The sequence below is a fragment of the Hetaerina americana genome, unplaced genomic scaffold (genome assembly GCF_022747635.1).
Source record: "Hetaerina americana unplaced genomic scaffold, ioHetAmer1.1.p SCAF_54, whole genome shotgun sequence".
In the NCBI taxonomy this organism is placed as follows: Eukaryota; Metazoa; Arthropoda; class Insecta; order Odonata; family Calopterygidae; genus Hetaerina; species Hetaerina americana.
Window position 1 is genome coordinate 2,865,331 of NW_027287139.1, and position 19,398 is coordinate 2,884,728.

General features: G+C 43.1%; 1 protein-coding gene across 1 annotated transcript in view; it reads left to right on the forward strand.

Annotated features, from left to right (window-relative positions):
* The window catches only part of LOC139694749 (unconventional myosin-Ia-like), a 151,489-nt gene that overhangs the window by 25,851 nt on the left and 106,240 nt on the right, over positions 1–19,398 (forward strand). The window contains exons 2-3 of the mRNA XM_071593253.1: positions 4,739–4,854; positions 18,829–19,355. Of these exons, the coding sequence (XP_071449354.1) occupies positions 4,739–4,854; positions 18,829–19,355 (643 nt within the window). The remainder of the gene's footprint in view (positions 1–4,738; positions 4,855–18,828; positions 19,356–19,398) is intronic.

The window sequence follows — 19,398 nt, forward strand, 5'->3', positions numbered from 1 at the left end:
CTCAAAAGTTATTTAGTAATGAGAAAACTTTACATTTATGAAATTGTAAGTTACGTTTATCTTCTGGCAGAAATTGAAAGTAGTCTTTTCACTTTCTAAAGATCCTATTGATTCTCGGATTCATGCTATTATATTCATGATGCACATTGAAATATACGAAGTAATTTTCTTAATTCACGCACTACTGATTAAAAGCGCGACTTAGGTTTCGACGTTGAACGTCAGCATCACACCTGATGAAGGTGACCAACGTCGAAACCTAAGTCGTGCTTTTAATAAGTTGTGCGTGAATTAAGAAAATTACTTCCTACATTTCAATGCATTGAGTAAAATCTACAAAGTTAGTTACGCCTGAGACAACAAATTTCACTCTTGATACACATGAACATTAGTAAACGACGGAACGGAGCTTTTGCTGCAATATAGTTCACTTTCAAATAAAAGAAATGATTTTTTTTTTGCACATATTGCCTCGGATACAAATTCATAATACCGGCGGATAAATTATCTCGCCTTTCTTTTAGTGTGTTATTACTAAGTAACAGTTTTATTACCGAAATAAGGTATCATTGATGTCAGACATATATTTAAATGAATTGATATATTTTTCCCTTGCGAAACTGGGCGCTTGAGCCATTATTACTCTTATGACTTTGGAAGGAACAAACAGTATTCCAAAATAATACTCGAGGAAATCAGAAACAAGTTGAAGTAAAATGATAAAAAACTTCAAATCGGTTTTGCTCTCTGATAGACTTTATATGCATTTGTCATAATTTTTCTTTCAAGAAGTATAGTGTTTTAACATTTCTCTGTCATTTGTAAATGAATGTTGATTAGTCGTATTGCATTTAAATGTTTGAGTCATATTGTGCCTTGGCGTTTCATGAGTTATTCGTCCGAAGTTAGGAGACTTGAAGAGATCACGCGATGCGTAGTCGGGACTGTAAGGGGGTTTGGGAATCGTCATGTTGCCCTTTCAGAAGGTCTTCGCAAGCAGACCTTCTGAAAGGGCATCGTGACGTTAATTCGCAACTCGACTCTGATCTTGGTTGTCCGTCCAAGGACCTTCGGGAGGACGAGTTTAGCGCATATCTTTCTCATCGCCAAACTTTCAGTGATAATGGTCAGCACTGCCATCTTTTCAGGGCCAATACGATCTGCGATTATTCGCTTACTTAATCGATGGTCTGAATTCAGCACTTCACGCACGCGTACGGGAAAAAATTGCTTTAAATTTTTTTATCTTCCACAAAAATTAAAAAAACAATCGATATTATGTGCATAATGAGATGCAGGAGTGCCCTTAACGAAGGAGACGTTGCCGTCGATTAAAAACGTGATGTAGGTGCATCCAGTTCATGCGATATTCACTGCTCGACTTCAATCTGGCGAAAAACCTAATTGCAGCGGTTGGGAATCCGGCGGTCGCACGTTGTTATACCAGCTAGAGCCTCCTGTGGACAAAGGAAAACTAGTCATCATTCCGCAAAAATAAGCCATGGATTCACATAAGCCACGTGGCCGGAGAATGAATACAAGTGTGGGCCTGGGAATATCCTTTTTTCATCGCCTTCAAGTTTTCGCTCTTGATTCTCCCACTAGCGGCGATAAACTGGCATGGTTGAATATGCCATTAATAGAGTGGGAATGCCCGAATTATAGCAGTACGGGGGCAGAGTATCATCTTCATGGATAGAAGGAGATTCGGTGCATTTTTACAAAACAGGTTCTCCTGAATCCAGCGAACATTTTAAGGAATTTTCACCGGTTGTAATTGTCATGCCAATCGAGAAATTTGCGAAATCTAGCAGGCGGAAGAGCTGTCGGACAAAATTTGCAGGGCAAGTCCCTTTTTGGTATTAAAAGGGAGTCCTTTAACAAAGTTAAAGGCAGAAGTGTATTAGGGTAGTAGGACCAAAGGTTCGATTCTGCTGGCAGCTAAGGTAGTACTCAGGATTATCAACATCAGGATGGAGGGGAGGGAACATGACGACTTGGGAGAAGATAAGTTTGGGTTCTGAAAGGGTAGGGGTACGCGTGATGCTTTAGAAATGATGAGGTCACTAATTTATAGTCATATAAAATGCAAACTGGATGCGTTTATTTGTTTGTTTCGTGGATTTCGGGGAGGAGTCCAACTTTGTGATAATGAAATGAATTTGTTCAATTTAGTGTTATACTTGTTAGTGAAGAGAAGATTTAATTTCAATGCGGCAGAAATGAGTTGTGCGCTCTGTGATACCATGATTATACCATCTGGGAAACTAGCTTCAATGTGTTGCCGTGATACTAGTCCTATAGCGTAACTCTTAAATGTACGGGTCAGAGTCACGACTATGGATTTTGTGTCATTCACAACTCCTTGGAATCTTTAGTTTCGTGAAATGCAGTTTGACACTTGGTCGATTGACAACGAACGTAATTGCTGCTAGAGTCAAAAAATAGTCAATGTGAAGTTTTTTCGCCGATTGGTAATCTCTCATCTAAACCTCAGCCCAATCGCAGTCTCAGACGTACTCCTATTCTCGTAACGTATACATATGTTCCAGCAACGAAAATTGGCCGTCATATGAAAGGATGGGTGACGAAGTTTTCCTTTTACCGAATATGCTAGGGTAGGCTGAAAAGTAATGCACACATACTTGTAGACCACAAACAAAACGACTTTAAGAAGTACTCCTGGTGGAATGTGGAAGTAACATTAACCCTCAACATGCATGCGCACTTTTGAGGTCGTTGCATTCATTCAGTGTATTTTGAGAAGCGGAAGTATGGAGACGTGTTCTAGTGCTGTGTCAACGCGGGTTAAAAAGCGTGCTAGAGTGTGAATTTCGAAGAAAACGTGGAATGAGAAGATCAATTTTATTATTTTCTTCGCATTCAGTTTAGAGAATGGTAACAAAATTACAATATGTTGGGAGCAGAGGGCATTACATATCCTAGACTCCTTTTAAGTGAATGCCACTCTGGACTCAATAGACATGTGTGAACCGTAGTTGGTCGGACTCAGAGAAACCACAGGACGTGCCATAACTGGCCCCTCGGGACTCCAGAAGTGTGTAGTTGACTGAGCGTTTGTATAGGTGAACAACGGCACCGGCTCTCGTTGAAATGATGGCTTCTTTAACTCCACGGACTCAACGCTATTGGCTTTGCCATGGTGTCGGCAACAGTGATAATTTTCATTGAACTCTGTATAATGTTATGGGAAACGAAACGGGGTGACCAGAGGGAACCTGTTACCCTCGCTTTTGAAACCTGGTTTTGGGTCTAACTCATATTTTTTCTTAATTGATACTTACAGATATTAATTTTTCTCTTAAAAATCTAACCGTATATCGTAGAATTAACAAACTTCACTGTTATATCACCATTAAGAAGTCTGAGCGTATCGCCAGGTCCTCATCGTCCAGCGCAGGATACCCAATATGCGTATTAAGAGTGGAAATCTAAGAAGTGGTGCGAGTGAATGCATGAGAGCGAAACGGGCTATTTTCCGCACAGTTTTTCAAATATTCGCGCATTTATTCGCGGAATTTATTGTTTTGTGCGGCGAAATGTTTAATACGTAGTTAAATCACTCTTGAAAGGTTAGTTCAATGCCTGAATATCATTTAAATTTCGACCAGGATTTTCGCGGTTTCAGAGTTCCGATTTGTAGAACCTTCATCGTTCGACCGTACTTAAAGTTGAGAGGTCCTTGATCTTAGCCTCAGAGATGCTAATGAGGGGTCCTTGGTCACTTCAATTCTCTAAGTAAAAATGTCAACATGATAGGTTATCGCGGACGTTGATGCCTCATTCTATCCCTTAGTATCAAGAAGATCCTCTTTGAGATACGTTGTTTCACTCACTTCGCCGGACGAAATGGTTAGGAAGTTCTGGAAGTTAGTGTCGTTACATACCCTCAGTTGAGACACCTCAAATCTGCCCTGAGGCTTTCGGTGCTCGAGTCGAGAGAAACTTCGGCCAACGTGGCAACCCTGACCCGGTGGAAGACCCGAGAAAATTTCATCGAGCTGATGCTTCGGGAAAGCACCAGATCATACTTCACCTCAAATCTTACACATCAATGCTCGTTTGCTGTGTCCTGCTAGCACTGGAGCGCCGAGGAGCTCTATTGTTTTGGAATGCTTGGCGCGTCGGATACGTCGAACCCAAAGGTCCGTGGGTTTCTACTTTGGATATGATAACGATACCGAATGCACGTATACAAGTGTGTAAAACCCTAATATGAACTGAAACATTTTCTTTTTCGACGATTATGGCGGACTGTTAGCCTAGGAATGTAAAACATTCTGTTAATGGTTGTAAGGGTCCCGGGTTCGATTCCAGGTGACGCCTCTGGCCACCCCTCAAACTCTTCCCAGAGCTACTTAGGAAATTAAGGAAGTGCCCTGGCCCCTCAACCCTTTTAATATCTGAATATCACGTGCCATAGGGCTTAATGCGAGGTTCGTCCTACCTGCTGCAGTCAACCTTTCTAAATACCTTGAGGTTGGATCTGCGGCTGATTGCGATTGATTGCTCATTTCCTCCCGACTCAATGGCGTGGGAGGAATTTCATATTGTTCATCCTCCAATTACTGGCTAAAATAATTGCTGCACTGCTTGAGTTACCCGCCTCCGGTTAGCAAGCTCCTACTATAAAAAAAGAGTTCTCGCGGAAATGCTCCTCCTCTCGCCTCATTCTCACTCTCTCTCTTTCTCTCTCCCTCTCCTCTCGCCTCCGCAGACGTACGTGGGGAACGTGCTGGTGTCGGTGAACCCTTACAAGAATCTGGCGCTCTACTCGTGTGACGTCGTCGAAGCATACCGATGCCGCGGTCTCCTGGAGTTACCTCCCCACATGTAAGTATTCTTACTCCTCTCTCCTTGCCCCCCCTCCCGCCCCGCCCTTAATTCCCCTCCCCTCTCGCGCCATTCCGTCCGGTGGCCTCGATCTGAAAACCGCCCTCGCTGCCGACACCTCTGTCAGAATCACATTGAAGTATGCCTGTCGTTAGTAATATATTTTTATTAAGTACATGTGTAATGTATAAATCCATGTACATATTAAGTACATGGATTATTATTAGGTGAAGCTGTATGTATATTTTTTTCGTTTTTATACACACACACACATATATATATATATATATATATATATATATATATATATATATATATATATACATACTTTTCTTTAGCTGTTTAATTTGTAAATACTGTCCAACATACCTCTCATTGGTAAGCAAACCTTAGATATTTAATTTCGGTTTATTTAAATGACATTTCCGAGCGTGTGCGGGACCATAATCTTTCCATTGCTATTTTTCAACTCGTCCAAAGGTTATATAATCCGAACAAGATCGAAACATTGAAAAGGACCCCCTCACTTTTAAGTTCGATTAATGCATTCTTGGACCGTGAGAAGCGGTAAAGGGGCATTTCTGCTTCTATGGATGCGGAGAAGTAAGCAATGGCGACCATCCCAAAAAGAATTACCGATGCTTTATCTAGTTTCCTTTCGTTAAAAATGCGTTGAAGCCCATTCCATATATCTTAAATCTATTGTTCCCTACCTCCAGATTATGTTCGACCCTAATTAGTTCTTTTTTCGTAATCTTAGAAGTGTCATTATTTCGCGATTGGCGATTCTTCTTTTTAACCGAAGCAATTTGTAAAATCAAAGAGACGCATTGTGGTGATATTTCCCCAACTCTATGCGGATGTTCTCTTAATTCAGATTTTTAATCATAGATGTATAAATCGTCGAAAACGGCTAAATTTTTGGTGAAGGTTTTTCTTAGTGTCCGCCCTCTGAACAATTAGATTTATTTCCGGCATCGAAAGAAAGAAATAGAGGCGTGGATTTCTTTGTCTAATATTTGGACGCTATTAGAAATAAATTACCCTTGGGATATTATTTTAGAATTTGTTGTTAATCTTCTAAGTCTGATGTCCCCCGACGAATTATTCTTCCCTCATTGGTGCCGACTTTTCTCGTCCATTTCCTCCAAACTGCCCCATACCTTCTCATCTCCCATCACTAATCCACTCAACCGCACTATCTGTTCACATTTTATCCGGTCTTCTCCTAATCCTTTCGCGCTCTAAGATAATAACCCTTAACTCACACCTCTCTCTCTCGTTCTCTAGCCCCCATCGCTTTCCGAACAACGCGTTCTTTTTCTGTCTACTTACCTCTAGGCGATGGGGCATTAATGCATCCTCAGATATTCAATTTTTATTCTATTCCTTCTGAATTTATCTGAATGGTATTCATGCATTCTGCAATGCATGCAAGTTTAACTTGAAAATATTGTTGAGACGTCTTCCAAAGCATTCAAAACTGTTAAATGTCAAGAAATCAACCGTGAAATTTTTCAGCTTTGATTGAAATTTTGAATATTTACCGCCTCAGTGGTGAATCAACCACTTTGAAGATTTCTTTAATTGGTGTGGGTAGAGCTGACAAATGCTGAGTTCAATGGTGTGTGAGATCCACACATCAGGATAAATAGGGTGGCCGTTTCCTCGCCCTTTGACCTCACCTCTGCCTCCTGGAAGGCCTGGCTCTTGAAAAGTCTGAAGGCTGGTGTTAAGTAAGATGACGTTTTCCTGAGGCATCACGCGGTATCGAACCCGGGCCCTCAATTCAGTAATCCAAACTAACTCCCACTCTATACTCTAACGACTGGACTACCATGCCCCTCAAATATTCACATGTACCTACAAAATATTATTAATGCATTATTTAGAATATCAAGTGATTGAAAACTATACTTCCTGAGACACAAACGCATTGATAAGTATTGTGTGCATGTATTATCGAGCACCTCAATAATTTACTTTTAAAGCGCGCTTTTAATTTGATATATGTTTAAAGTTAAGGTTCTCATCCTTCAAAATATCCATTTCACAATATTTCTCATTGTTTTTATCGTAAACAAATCAAATGGGCAAATCACCTAAAAGGTCATGAGAGCGGATTCATTCAGGTGCGCCGATTTCATTCCATGCTGACCTTCTCTTGACTGGGGAGTGGGGTTTATGACGCTTGCGTGGCAAAAACTTTGGTAATATTCATAGCTTTTCCTTGGAGATCTTTTACTCCGCGACCATATCTATCTGCCGTGAAAAATGTTTAATGAATTGGGTCTGAGATAAATATTAGCCGTGATAGTTTTGTCACTGCTACCAAATCACCCCTTCGATGTGACGATTCATGTTGACCAATTGATTGGCGCCGGATCAGAGAGAGATAGAGAGAGTGAGCGGTAATCATTGTTTTATCCATTGACATGTACATAAGTGAATCCAAAATCAAGTCTAGAAAAATGACGGTTCTTCTAAAATCAGCTTTTTACTGCTGGAACCCCCGGGGAAACTCATGGGAATGGAAACGTCAAGGACTGCAGGTGGTGTTATTCCTCGTATGCAATGAAGACCTCGCCTTGACTCCACGTCGATCCTTCGGAGCCAACCACGGAAGGACCTGATTTCTGAATGGAACGAGTGGCTGAAGTGAGCTTGCTCTCTCGTTAATTATCGTGCTAAGCAAGCATGTCGATTCATGGAAACTCTGTTTTTGGGAGCCACCAAAATGCTAAGATCACATGCACAAGTTAAGCTACTGGATAAGTATCAATCATATGAGCTAAATTGCAGGAAATAGTTGCAGTCCCTGATCAAACCAGCTGCCCGGTATTCGAAGGCATCCTTTTCCCTCGATCCTTGCCCGCAAAAGCAGAATGCAACAGCGCGCACAAACCACTCGAGCTAATCCGGAGTGATCGACATAAATACACCGCGATCCACCAAAAAGGTGTGTGGCAGGGGTTGCGAGCACTTGGTCGGGAGGATGAGTGATAAGGGAGGGTATGGCAGAGGAAAGGGAAAAGGGAAAAATATTCGTTAAAAAGTATCGAATGACGCTCAAACTTGTATAAATGCTGGAGGAAGACCCAATTCAAAACAAGTTTTAATTCACCCGATAAACTAGCAATTTGTTATGCAAAAAAGGGAATAAAAATGAGCCAAAACCATTTACACAACAGGCCTCCACCAAAACAAGACAGTTCATGCGGAAATTGAAAGTAAGAATGGGAAAGTCAACCATCACATGGGCATACGATTCATCGTCTCCGCCCCCCGAGACACAGGTGGGGAATGTGACACACCGCAGAAGGCAATACTGTCACGAGCACTACGTTCGAGTACATTCATTGAAGCAGGGGCAGTCACATGTGAAAATGCGGGAAGGGATTTGACAGCAAAACACATGAGATTAGTGGAAGTGCATGCATTTGAGTGAAACTAATTATTCATTGGAGGCTCTGGGTGGCAAGTTGGATTCTTGATATCTAAAAGCCTACTGTTGCCATCCCGTATTGTCCGTAGGAAGTAGGAGTCCTTGAGTCAGCTAGTTCTGGCATTATTTCCTGAATTTTATATGCATGATCCAAGCGACCAATGTATGTTGGAGTGCGAATAATTTGCGAGATGCGTCAACTCCTGCCTCTCCGCGGTGTGCTATTCGCTTCGGGGGAAAATGCCTGGTGGCCGTGGGCGGGTCTCACTCGGATGCGAGGAGGGAACAGGGCAGCCGTGCGAGACGCCGGGGGCGCGGGGGGCGAGGACACAGAGGAGGAAGAGGCTCAGGACGTAATCCATCGGGGAAAGAGTTCAGTGCCTCGATGTTTTTCCACCTGCAACTCGGAACCGAGGAAATTGATTGGAGAACAGGACAGTCAGATTATTTTCCGTTCCAAGTGACACGTCCGACTTTGCGGCTCCCGTCGTTCGTATTAGTGATTGTGACACGAGTGGGGTCTTCAATTAAATCTGAAAAAATGTACATTCATGAATATCTGGGAAAAGAAATCCTTGCGCGGGCGAGTCTAGTCTACGCAGATCCCAGCTGCTTATGCTCATATTTTCCCACCCACCGCCATGATATCGTGGACTTACGAACGAAGAATTTACTTTGGAATAATTCAACATTCGCGCTGAAACTGCCGTAACTGTTGTTCTCGCTTTCGACGGATCTTTTATGCGAAACTATTTCCTGAAATACTCCTTGCTGAAGTTAAAAGGAAAGAGCCTTGATTGTATGAAAACTCGCTGATTGCATGAAAATCTCTCGTTACCTTCTCTTCAACTATCCCCTTCCACTTAGCTTAAGTAAAATGGTGCGGTGAAAATTAAACAAAAAATGAAGGCTGTAAAATCAAAGGCGTCTGGACTCGCGGGAGGGTGATTCATTTTTGATGTAGTCATACATATTTGTGGGAACCAAGATGAATTGTGTGATCTGGGGTCCTTTTCTCAAAGCCGAAGGTGCATTCACTCGTAAAATGCTTAATTCTGTCTCTCAAACGTACAAGTCTACATGTGACAAGACCAGTTCTCAAGGCGCGCGATTTTTCCCCGCAAGTGTTTTGGATGGATTCGACAAATCCTGTTCCTCAGAGCGACTCGTTGAAGTCGCAAGTAGTCATAAATTGTTAAAAGTTTCCAAATATTCCGGAAATATGTGTAGTTGTGGCCGGCAGATTGGTAGAAAATGTGCGGACAATCAAATCATACGTATTTCATACTTCTGTGGATGTAATTATGAAATGAAATCTTCATAACTTTATTTATCTTTGGGTAATCCATTTGCTGCCATAGCCTCGTGGATTACTGAAATTAATGTCGCAATTTGTCAAACTATTTCCTTAAAAACATAATTGCGGAAGGATTGTGCGAGTCTTTTTTTTCTACCTTACTTATATTTCGGAAAATAAAATGGCGTATTTGTATTAGTCCATAGCCATATCATTCACGCCATTCCAAATGAATTATCAAAATTGTGTGGATATCATGCCATACTTTGCGTAAAAGAGTACGTGAGCTTTGCATTTTTCCCCTCCCTTGTTGTTATGCCAAATAAATTGTCCAAATAGGGCATCCTAAATTTCTGTTATTTTTTTATAATAATTACCGATTGGTATGGTACTGTTTTTTGTTTCTGGCATCTACCCTTTCACTGTACGTCAACCGTAACAATGATGACAGCGCCACTTTTCAATAACGGAATTGAAAAATTCAGTCGCTCCTACCGGCATTTTAAATACCAGAAAGGGGCTAAGAAAATTACGCGACTTTTCCAAAGCTGGCGTTGCCGTAAGTGCCGAATGACAACCAAGTAATCAAGCCTTATTACCACTCACGTCGCAGATTTTCCCTGGGTTACATGAATGTATTTCAACGTGAGCTCTAGATACCATCCCGGAGGAATTTGGGACCAAAATGGGATCGGGGTCTTTTTAGTTCGTTTTGGCACGTCTGGCTAAATTAATGAATATAGCTGATTAGTAAGAATAATTAACCTAGCTTTTTTATTCAAGCAATATGTATTGTAACAAGAGAACCTTAAAATTCAAAGAAACTGCGGGAGATGCTGCCGCAGTAACTTTTAACGGAGCCATACGCTAACCTACATTACGAGTAGGCTGTGAAATTGCTGCATCAGAAAAGTGTCAGTAAAATATCCTTGGGCTATTCAATAAAAAGGATTCATAAATTTTTTAATCGCGAAAATTTTTGTGCAAAAATGTAGTTTTATGTTATGCTGTTGTCGTAATGTATTCATGGTACACGCTTCATTGATTTTCCTTCAGTATTAAATCAGCGGCAGCCGCTGTAAGTTGTAACATGTTCAGTCCTACGATGGCAGTGATCGCGGTAACAATCGACACAACCCTGAAATTTTGTTTTCTCAACCAAGGATTAGGTAATTATGCAGGAGTCGGATATGGAGAGTCTGTTCTTCCCTATCACACAGCTAGGAGATTGTTTCAATTTGCTGAACAGGGAAGACAATCCATGCCAAAGGAAGGTTGAGTGTAGAGGAAGTAGAATTGTGAGTAAAGTTCGACGAATAACGTAAAGTGCATAATCTGAAATGTTGGTCATTCCCCTGTGCGCCACTCACGCATTTGGAACAGCATACGAGGAGTATGTGCGCAGTGGGAACCCACCGTGAAATCGTGATTATCTCATGTAAATCATTTTGAAGTGTGTTCCTCATCCTCCCTACGGCCTAAGCTCAGCATCACCTCAATTTTCCTTTTCACGCAACGTTAAGAAACACCTTCGTGGAACTTGATCGTCATCAGGAGCAGGTGTTGGCGAATTGAATATGCTTCCAATTGCAAAGACCGCCGCTGATGCTACACTGGAGTTACATAAATGAAATTTGTACTACACATACAGGGTTCGTCCGGAAAATAAGTGTACTGAGCTCAGGAAAAAGAATTTATTACACTTTTACATATCTAAAGCTAATATTCCTCAAAATAGGACCCTTGTGAGTCGATACACTTGTTCCAGCGGCGTTCCCATTCCTGGAACGCTTCCGCGAAGGCATCATCGGGAACCTCTCGAAGACTCGTCGTCGACCTCTTCTCTGCCCTCCACGAACATCTTGTGCCACCGAAAGATCATGTTTCTGGACATGGCTGACTCCCCGTAAGCCTAGTTAATCATACCGACAGTTTCGGTAGACGATTTCCCAAGCTTTGCCGCAAATTTGATTGAATAACGCTGCTCCAAAAACTTCGGCATCGCGTTCCGTGACGTGGGTCGAGCGTGGAGGTTCGCGTTAACAGAGCTCCTCACTACACCACAGCTCAGAGCCGACTGCCTTTTTCAGCGTCGCTTGCCAACATACTCCCCTCCAATCGCAGCCCGTCAGAGCGGTGCTGGGCGCGCCTGGAGCGGCGGGAAAAAATCAGTAGTCAGTACACTTATTTTCCGGACGAACCCTGTACATTATGCATAAACCCAACAACATAACATAGAACTATAATTTTCCGTGATTATTGTTAATTATTGTTATTGCGAATAAAAATATATGATCATTATTAATTGGGCAGAAGTTGGGGAATCCTGTTTCATATCCTGTAGCACGTAATGCAGGAAGCATTTCAACTCCAACTTCGGAAAATGCTTTTGTGTACGCTCCGAAGCGTGAAAGGAACACTTTACAATCTTGTGCATGTCAATGTAAGCATATGATGAAAACATAATCAATCATTATTACTCAGTTAAAAAAAGAGTCACAATTAGCATATGGCTGTCGAGAGGAGCCTTGAATCTCTCGCCCCCCGAGGTAGGCCCCAAAGTGCCGGTTCCTCAAATGGCCCTGCTCCACTTCGTTGGCTCCATTCAATACAGTTCGGCTTGTGTAGTTTTCCATCGCCTGCTGTTGAATCCACTAAATGTCGCGAGACACAGAGAAAGACAGACTTCGCGCGATTTCTCTCTTGGAAATCAACTCAGGACGCACCTCCGTGCGACGGAGGCCTCAGGGGCGCCGGAGACGTCCAGCACTCGCCCCAGACTCGATATCACGGGAGGACGCGTTGGAGCGCCTCTTGCTCAAAGCAATGCACTCGACATTTAATCAGTGTCTCTCAATTCCCATAATCCATCAATCAAGTCCTGCCTTCGCCAGTCTGCACAGTTATTGCGTCAGAGTAAGGAGTAACAAATCGAAGGCGGCTGAAGAGGTTTTTATGATCACGGTGTAAAATTAAAAGGGGTCGTGGAGTATTTTTGTATTATAGTTGTGGAAGTTGATGTGAAGTCATTTGTACCCAGTGTAACATTGTTTCTTTTTTTATTCGCTCTCAATTCTGCTTGGATTGAGTACCGTCAAGCAGCTTCTTTTAAATGTGAAAAAACGGCGTTCATTTGAGTCACTATCCAGAGTCCTAAGCATTCTCCAATCTATTTCTATTGATTCATACTAAAAATCAATCTAACCGGAGATACAATGAAAGTGGATTGCATGCTTTCTTCTCTCTCGAGACTACCACGATGGTATAAAACCTCGGAAATGTGGCACACGATTAGATCATTATATTTGAAACAACAAGAAAACGTATGATATACCATTGTTAACCATGTCTCCTCCAGTAGGGCCCGAATACTGCGTAGTTCATCTGTTAATGAACCATATGGCAACAAAAGTTAAACAAATGCTTTTTTATACGCTCAAAATTCAATTCTTTTTAACTGTTACGGTGTTTCTGAGAAACCCTTCCAAGGTTGTAAAAAACTAATTTAGCAAAAGAAGGTGATTGCAGAATTTATGAAGCGCTGATTGATGAAGGCTCACCTCATCTACATCTATGTCTACATAATACCCCGCAAGCCGCCTTAAGGGCGTGTGGCGGGGGATGTTAGATCACCACCTATAAAAGGCGACCAAGCCGCATGCAAAATTTACACATCCATGCAAACGCATACCCACAGTGGCATATACGTACATTCATGCAAAAACTCTTTCAACTTGCACGCATGCAAATACATACGTATATGTACTATCAACCGACAAACAGTTGAACATTAGGATGCAGTTAAAATGTATCCAATAACGTGCAAGCTATAATTTGATAAGTAAGAAGCGAAATTCCATTACCACATGGACATACATCATACAACAGTCTCCTCCCCAGGGAAGCAGGTAGGGAATGTGACTCCACGTGACCTCGCCCCTGTGTGGCACGGATTACGGTGGATGCTCGAAACTTGAAAGTTTCCTCAATTTGTTTTGCATTATCACTGGACGAAGGAGAAAAAAGGCCGTGTGGAATAAGTAATATACTCATTGAATGAAAACTACCATCAATAGCAAAAAACTAAAGGGTGTGTCCACTACGCTAAGGCCGTGCACGGCAGGGTTCTGTGTTAGGCTCGAACATTTCCAGAATCCCTTCGACATGATTGCCCAAATTTTGGAGTGCTGCTCGTTATCTAGAGCATGGCGTGCCCTCGTAATTTGGGAAAAAATAGTCCGTAATTTCTCTACCCAGCCGTACCAGGAAAAACAAATCTCAAAAACCTTAAATCTAGATGAAAAACAATTTCACGGAGTGAATAACAGAGGAAGTGTTATAAATCAAAAGAGTTTTCGCAGTATAAAAGACCTGTTTTGTTTTTCATCTCTCGTGGATTTGCAAAACGCCTGCCGAGACATCATAGAAAATAACAGGTATTTTTGTTTTGCACCACATATTGTCGGACCTTCCGCAGAGAAAAATTATAATATCGAATCCTCGCAGTGCATTCGCCGAATGCACTGTATGGATCCTTCGGTGATTTGCCAAGTGTTGGGCTCCCTTTAAAAATAACGACACCTCCGTCGACCCGAGGTGCCTCTCGTTAAGAATGGCAAATGCTGTTCGCCTCCTCTCCCATCACTGCGAGATGGCCGGCCCTAATGACCTCATCCGTTGTTCCCAGCCTCGGGAGTCACGTGCCGGCCTCCCTCCGACCCATGGAGGCTGACGTGCATCTCGATGCGGATGCGGAAGCTGCGTTGGCGCTGTAATTAGTCATTGATGATTAACTGTTCTACATTTACGCAGACTTTTCAGCACTGTAAATAGAAATATACAAATAACTATTATGTAATTATTTGCACTTGCGCAAGCAGTGGCACCCCTCACGAGACAATTACATTTTTAATGACTAAAATTTTTAACTTTTTCGCAGCCCCTTTCACTGCTAGCACGAGCTATTCCTAATTTTTTCGCGAAAGCGCTGTGATTAGGGCTTGCTTCTGCGCAATCGTTGCATTTGGAACGTATTTCCCTGGCTCTAAGGGTCGTGAATGATATCTCTTATTTTGCCTTTTTACCTAGATATTAATTAGTTTCCTATCCTCGCGTTCAAGTATTTCCATCACGCAATTAATGCAAGATTTAAAATGCTATTTCGGTTTTAAATGTGCGTCTTGAAGTGCTTCATGATATCTTGAATCTTCGTTGAAATGGTTTGGACCCTTGGGCGCTTTCCATGTTGTGCTCTCTAAAATCAAATTATGTCAATCTAATAATAATACGTTTTTTGAAACCTTCGGGAGATGTTCACGTTATTCAATATTGAAAATCTGCCCCGTGCCACCAGACAAGCGAGGAGTTCGATTTGCCGTGGCTCTGTGAGCGGCGAGGGAGGGAGGGGGGGGGAGTAGAATATTGTAAGAGGGCACCTGAATGTAGTCACAGCGTGTGAGGGGCGTCGGGGAGGGTTTCAATGGCGAGACGGCTCCACGAATAAAAAATTCATTCCCCGCCGCTCTCTCCGATGGCGGCGACTCCCGACGCCTCGAGCGCCTCGCAGTCGAACCATCATGCCCGGCTCTTCGCTCAGACCCTCCTCGTGTCAGCGACCCTCCTCTCCTTCTCGTTATCCATTCAGCTGCTCCATGCGTGAAATTCAAAAGTTCCGATAAAATTCATTGTGCTCGCTTAATTCAAAGTTTCTGCAAATCCTTCGATTTACTGAATCGCTGCCCTTCTGGCTCCACGAACCGCAAAACCTTGCGCTCCCATGGCCATCAAATTCTTCAGGATTGTCGACTCTTTCACATTTACTACCACATGTATTTGCGTAGACCTCTTTAAAGGCCAGCCATCTGGTGTTGTCATATTGTTTCAATGAAACTGTAAATAGTGAATGTCTGATCCATATATCCCTAGTTTCCCATCAGAATGATGCTGCCAAATAGACCAATGCAGTAGCTGTGCACTCAGCAAGTGACCCGGCCCTGGGCATTTGCCGTGGCAACCATAAACAAATCCGTTTTGGTTGCCGCGGCACTCTTTGAAAACACGAAGGAGCTAGTCATACTAATATATATATATATATATATATATATATATATATATATATATATATATATATATATATATATGTATGTATGCATGTATATTTATATGCATGTGTGTATATATATATAACTAATTGAAAAAGTAGTGAAGGGATCTTGATTATTTAAATTAAGAAATTTTTGGAAATTCATGAACAATTATTTCACATAATTCATTCCACCAGGTAATAATTGCAAATGTATAATAACCCAATCGAAAGTATTATTGTCATTATTGTGTCATTAAGTCTTTCGCGTGGCACGGGGCAATGCGTGCGTGTCTATCAACGGGCGCTTCGCAGATGTTTCCCCAGCTTGCTTAGAGAATAATGTAGTGAATATTAACATTACTTCGAGAATGTGATTATCTTATTGCGCTGTTTTGTACATATAGTAAATAAGAAACATGCTTAAATTTCAATTTAAAAGCAAAATTAAGTGTTTCTCATTTAGAGACAAAAACAGGACATTTGAAATGTCAGATGTTTCATTTCAAAACATAAGCGGTCGGCATCAGCGGATTTTGGCTCTCCTGGTCTATCGGTGGCTCTGTCCGTTAATGCAAGAATGGTGCTTTCGATGATATTGACTCTAAGCGAAATATTTTTAGCGTGATATCGAGGAAATTTGAGGGCATTAGATAGTGGAGCCGCGAAAAGAATTGATCGGAAAGCAACGAACACCACGATTTCAGAAGGTTTTGTTTCGATGAGAAGAGAATTCTTGAGTTTAAAGGGCGAATTCTATTTTTTTTTTAAATTTTTATTAGTAAAACAGATTAATGAAACTTTTGATTGGCATCACGCGAAACGGAATGCGGTATCAGGATTATCCGTAGCTAGCTATTTTATCCCGACGCATAATCTTATTTTATTAATTTTGTGATAAGACAACATGCACAGCATAGCAGTGCAGTGACTGATATATTTCATCTTGGTAGACGCCCTCTTATAAACACGATTCTTACGGAAAAGCTCGGATATCACAAATAGTGTGCGAGGCGGTTGACGAAAATTCTTACTCACCAGCACAAAGAGCGGTTGTGTACTTTGATCGCCCACCATAGAGTCTCGCCCTTGCCCCTAGCGGCCATTTCCCCTTCTTGCACTTGAAACGGTGGTTGGGGGAGAATGGTTTGAAGACGATGAGGAACTCAAGACTTCCGTTGTCGACTGGTTCGACTCTCAGGGAGCGTAATTCTATGCTCAGGGGTTAAAGAAGCTATTATAGCGTTGCGGAAAGTGCTTGGAAGTGAACGGCGATTATGTAGAAAAGGTTTAGTAGGTTTGTTAGAAACCAAAAGCGTCAATAAACATTTTTTATAACGAATATATTTTTCTTCGTACACCCTCAAGCCTGCCTCAACCACAGACTCCCACCCTCTCTCAATCTGTATTACCTACTTCCCAGGCATTCAGTCCCTCAAATTCTTCCTGAAAGATCTGTTCCCCATCCTCAAAAATCACAACACTTCCTCCAACTTTCTCCCCAAATGCCCCTCTTTCACCTTCAAACGGCCTGCCAAACTAGCAGATATCCTCAAATCCACCAGGCCGCTCTCAAAATCCCCTCACACCCCCAGAGCCATACCCACTCCATGCCATCGAGGAAGATGTAAAACCTGCCCTATTTTCACCACTCCACCCCACTCCATCCCACCATTTAACTCTCTCCCGTCCTTCCCCTATTCCTCTTGCACTTCCAAGAATGTTGTCTATCTTCTTACCTGTAAACTCTGCCCGTCCTTTTACATAGGCCAATGTTCCACACCACTTAACATTAGGATTAATAACCACCGCGCCTCGTGCATTCCCTCCTCCCCGTCCGCGGGTCTCCCCATCCCTAAACATGCTTTCCATCAAAACACTCTTCAACCAGTGCTACAATGTTTCCGTCCTATCGTCCCTTTCCACATCCGATAACCCTATAGAATTAGAAACTCTAGAAATGGCATTCATTTGGCTTTGCATGGCCTATCAGCATCCGGGTCTTAATGTCGTCGTTAATGAGAATGGTCTCAATTGTCACTTTGTGGAAGCGATTCATATTGGAAAGGAGAATACTTTGTTCTTCCGCATGAATTTTAGTGTGCGTGGCCTGTGTTACGACTTGCAGAGTCTTGATTACGACTCTGTCATTTGAAACCTGGGTCTTGGATGTTGTAATATGTGTGGGTGAGCAAATTGTTTTCTTTTCCGATTATGTATTGATTCCACCTCCCTCTCACATCTTCCCTATCTCCGCTCCCCTCCAGCCTCTCCTCACCCTTTCCTCTCCCCCAGCCGGGTCGATTTCTTCTCTATCTTCCGATGAAGACGGATCAGAATTCCGTCGAAATTATCAAGAAATAACGTCTGAGTGTTCTTTTTATGTGTTTCTATATTGTATGTTTGTTGCTGTCCAATTTATTACTTCAGTTGCGTCCAATTGGCACTTCCGTGTTACGTTGACGAAATCATCTATGTATGTGTGTGTGTGTGTGTGTGTGTGTGTGTGTGTGTGTGTGTGTGTGTGTGTGTGTGTGTATATATATATATATATATATATATATATATATATATATATATATATATATAATGTTCAACACTTACCTCTAGTGGACACAGACAAAAACACAGAAACACACAAAAAAGAGACTCACTATTTTTCGAATTTTCGGTGGCCGTGGCCACCTTTATCAAGGAAGAGAGGGACAGAACAGCAGTTTCATACGCCGCATAGGGCTTAGTACTGGGTGAACTCTACCATCACCTACCAAACCGACCTTCGGATTGATTACTGTGTTTATTTATATATCAAGGAAACGACCTTTGCCCTAGCATCCCTTTCTCAGACATGTATTCATAAACATATTTAATATCCATGGCTGTATTACGCATTCTTTTTTTCACGCCAAGCTTCATTTGAAATCTGTCGTTCATGGTCGGTCTCACTCTCGTCATCTCTTACCGAGCACTCAATGACTTCTCACTTACTTCATACTGCCCCAGAAACTTTGAGAACTCTCCTCCATTTACGTATATTAAGTGTATTTAAGGGGATTCACTCCCTTCCCTCCTCTTTGTGCGTGTGTGTGTTTGTTGGTGTATGACTCAAGGGCCCGCCCACACTCTCTCTTGCTCTCCCCCCGGCGCCAGCTTCGCAGTGGCGGACACCGCCTGCCGTTGGCTGCGCGACCGCAACGAGGACCAGTGTGTGGTGCTGTCCGGCGAGAGCGGCGCGGGGAAGACGGAGGCCGCTCGCCTCCTCCTCCAGTACGTGGCCCTCGCCTCCTCCTCCACGTCCACCGCTCCGCCCGGCCTCCAGGGGGCGGCCGTCGCACCACCCCCTCCCGCCGCCGCCACGCCCCCGCCCGCACCGGCCCCCGCCCCCGCTCCCACCTCCTCGTCCAACACCTCGTCCTCCGGCTCCTCCTCCGCGCCGCTCGGCTCCGGATCCCCGCACCCGGCGCCGCACCACCACCACCTCCTCCACCACCACGCCACCCTGCACCACCAACACCACCACCACCTCCACCACCAGGCCACCAGCCTTCACCACCACCTCTCGGCCCCGCACCTGCCGGCCGCCGCCGCCGCCTCGTCGTCGTCTTCCTCCGCGACCCCGCGCAACGCCCGCCAGGTCATCAAGGACCGCCTCCTGCAGGCCGGACCGCTGCTCGAAGGTGAGTGCGCCCCGCCGGCCTCCCGGCTGCACCTCGGACGGTG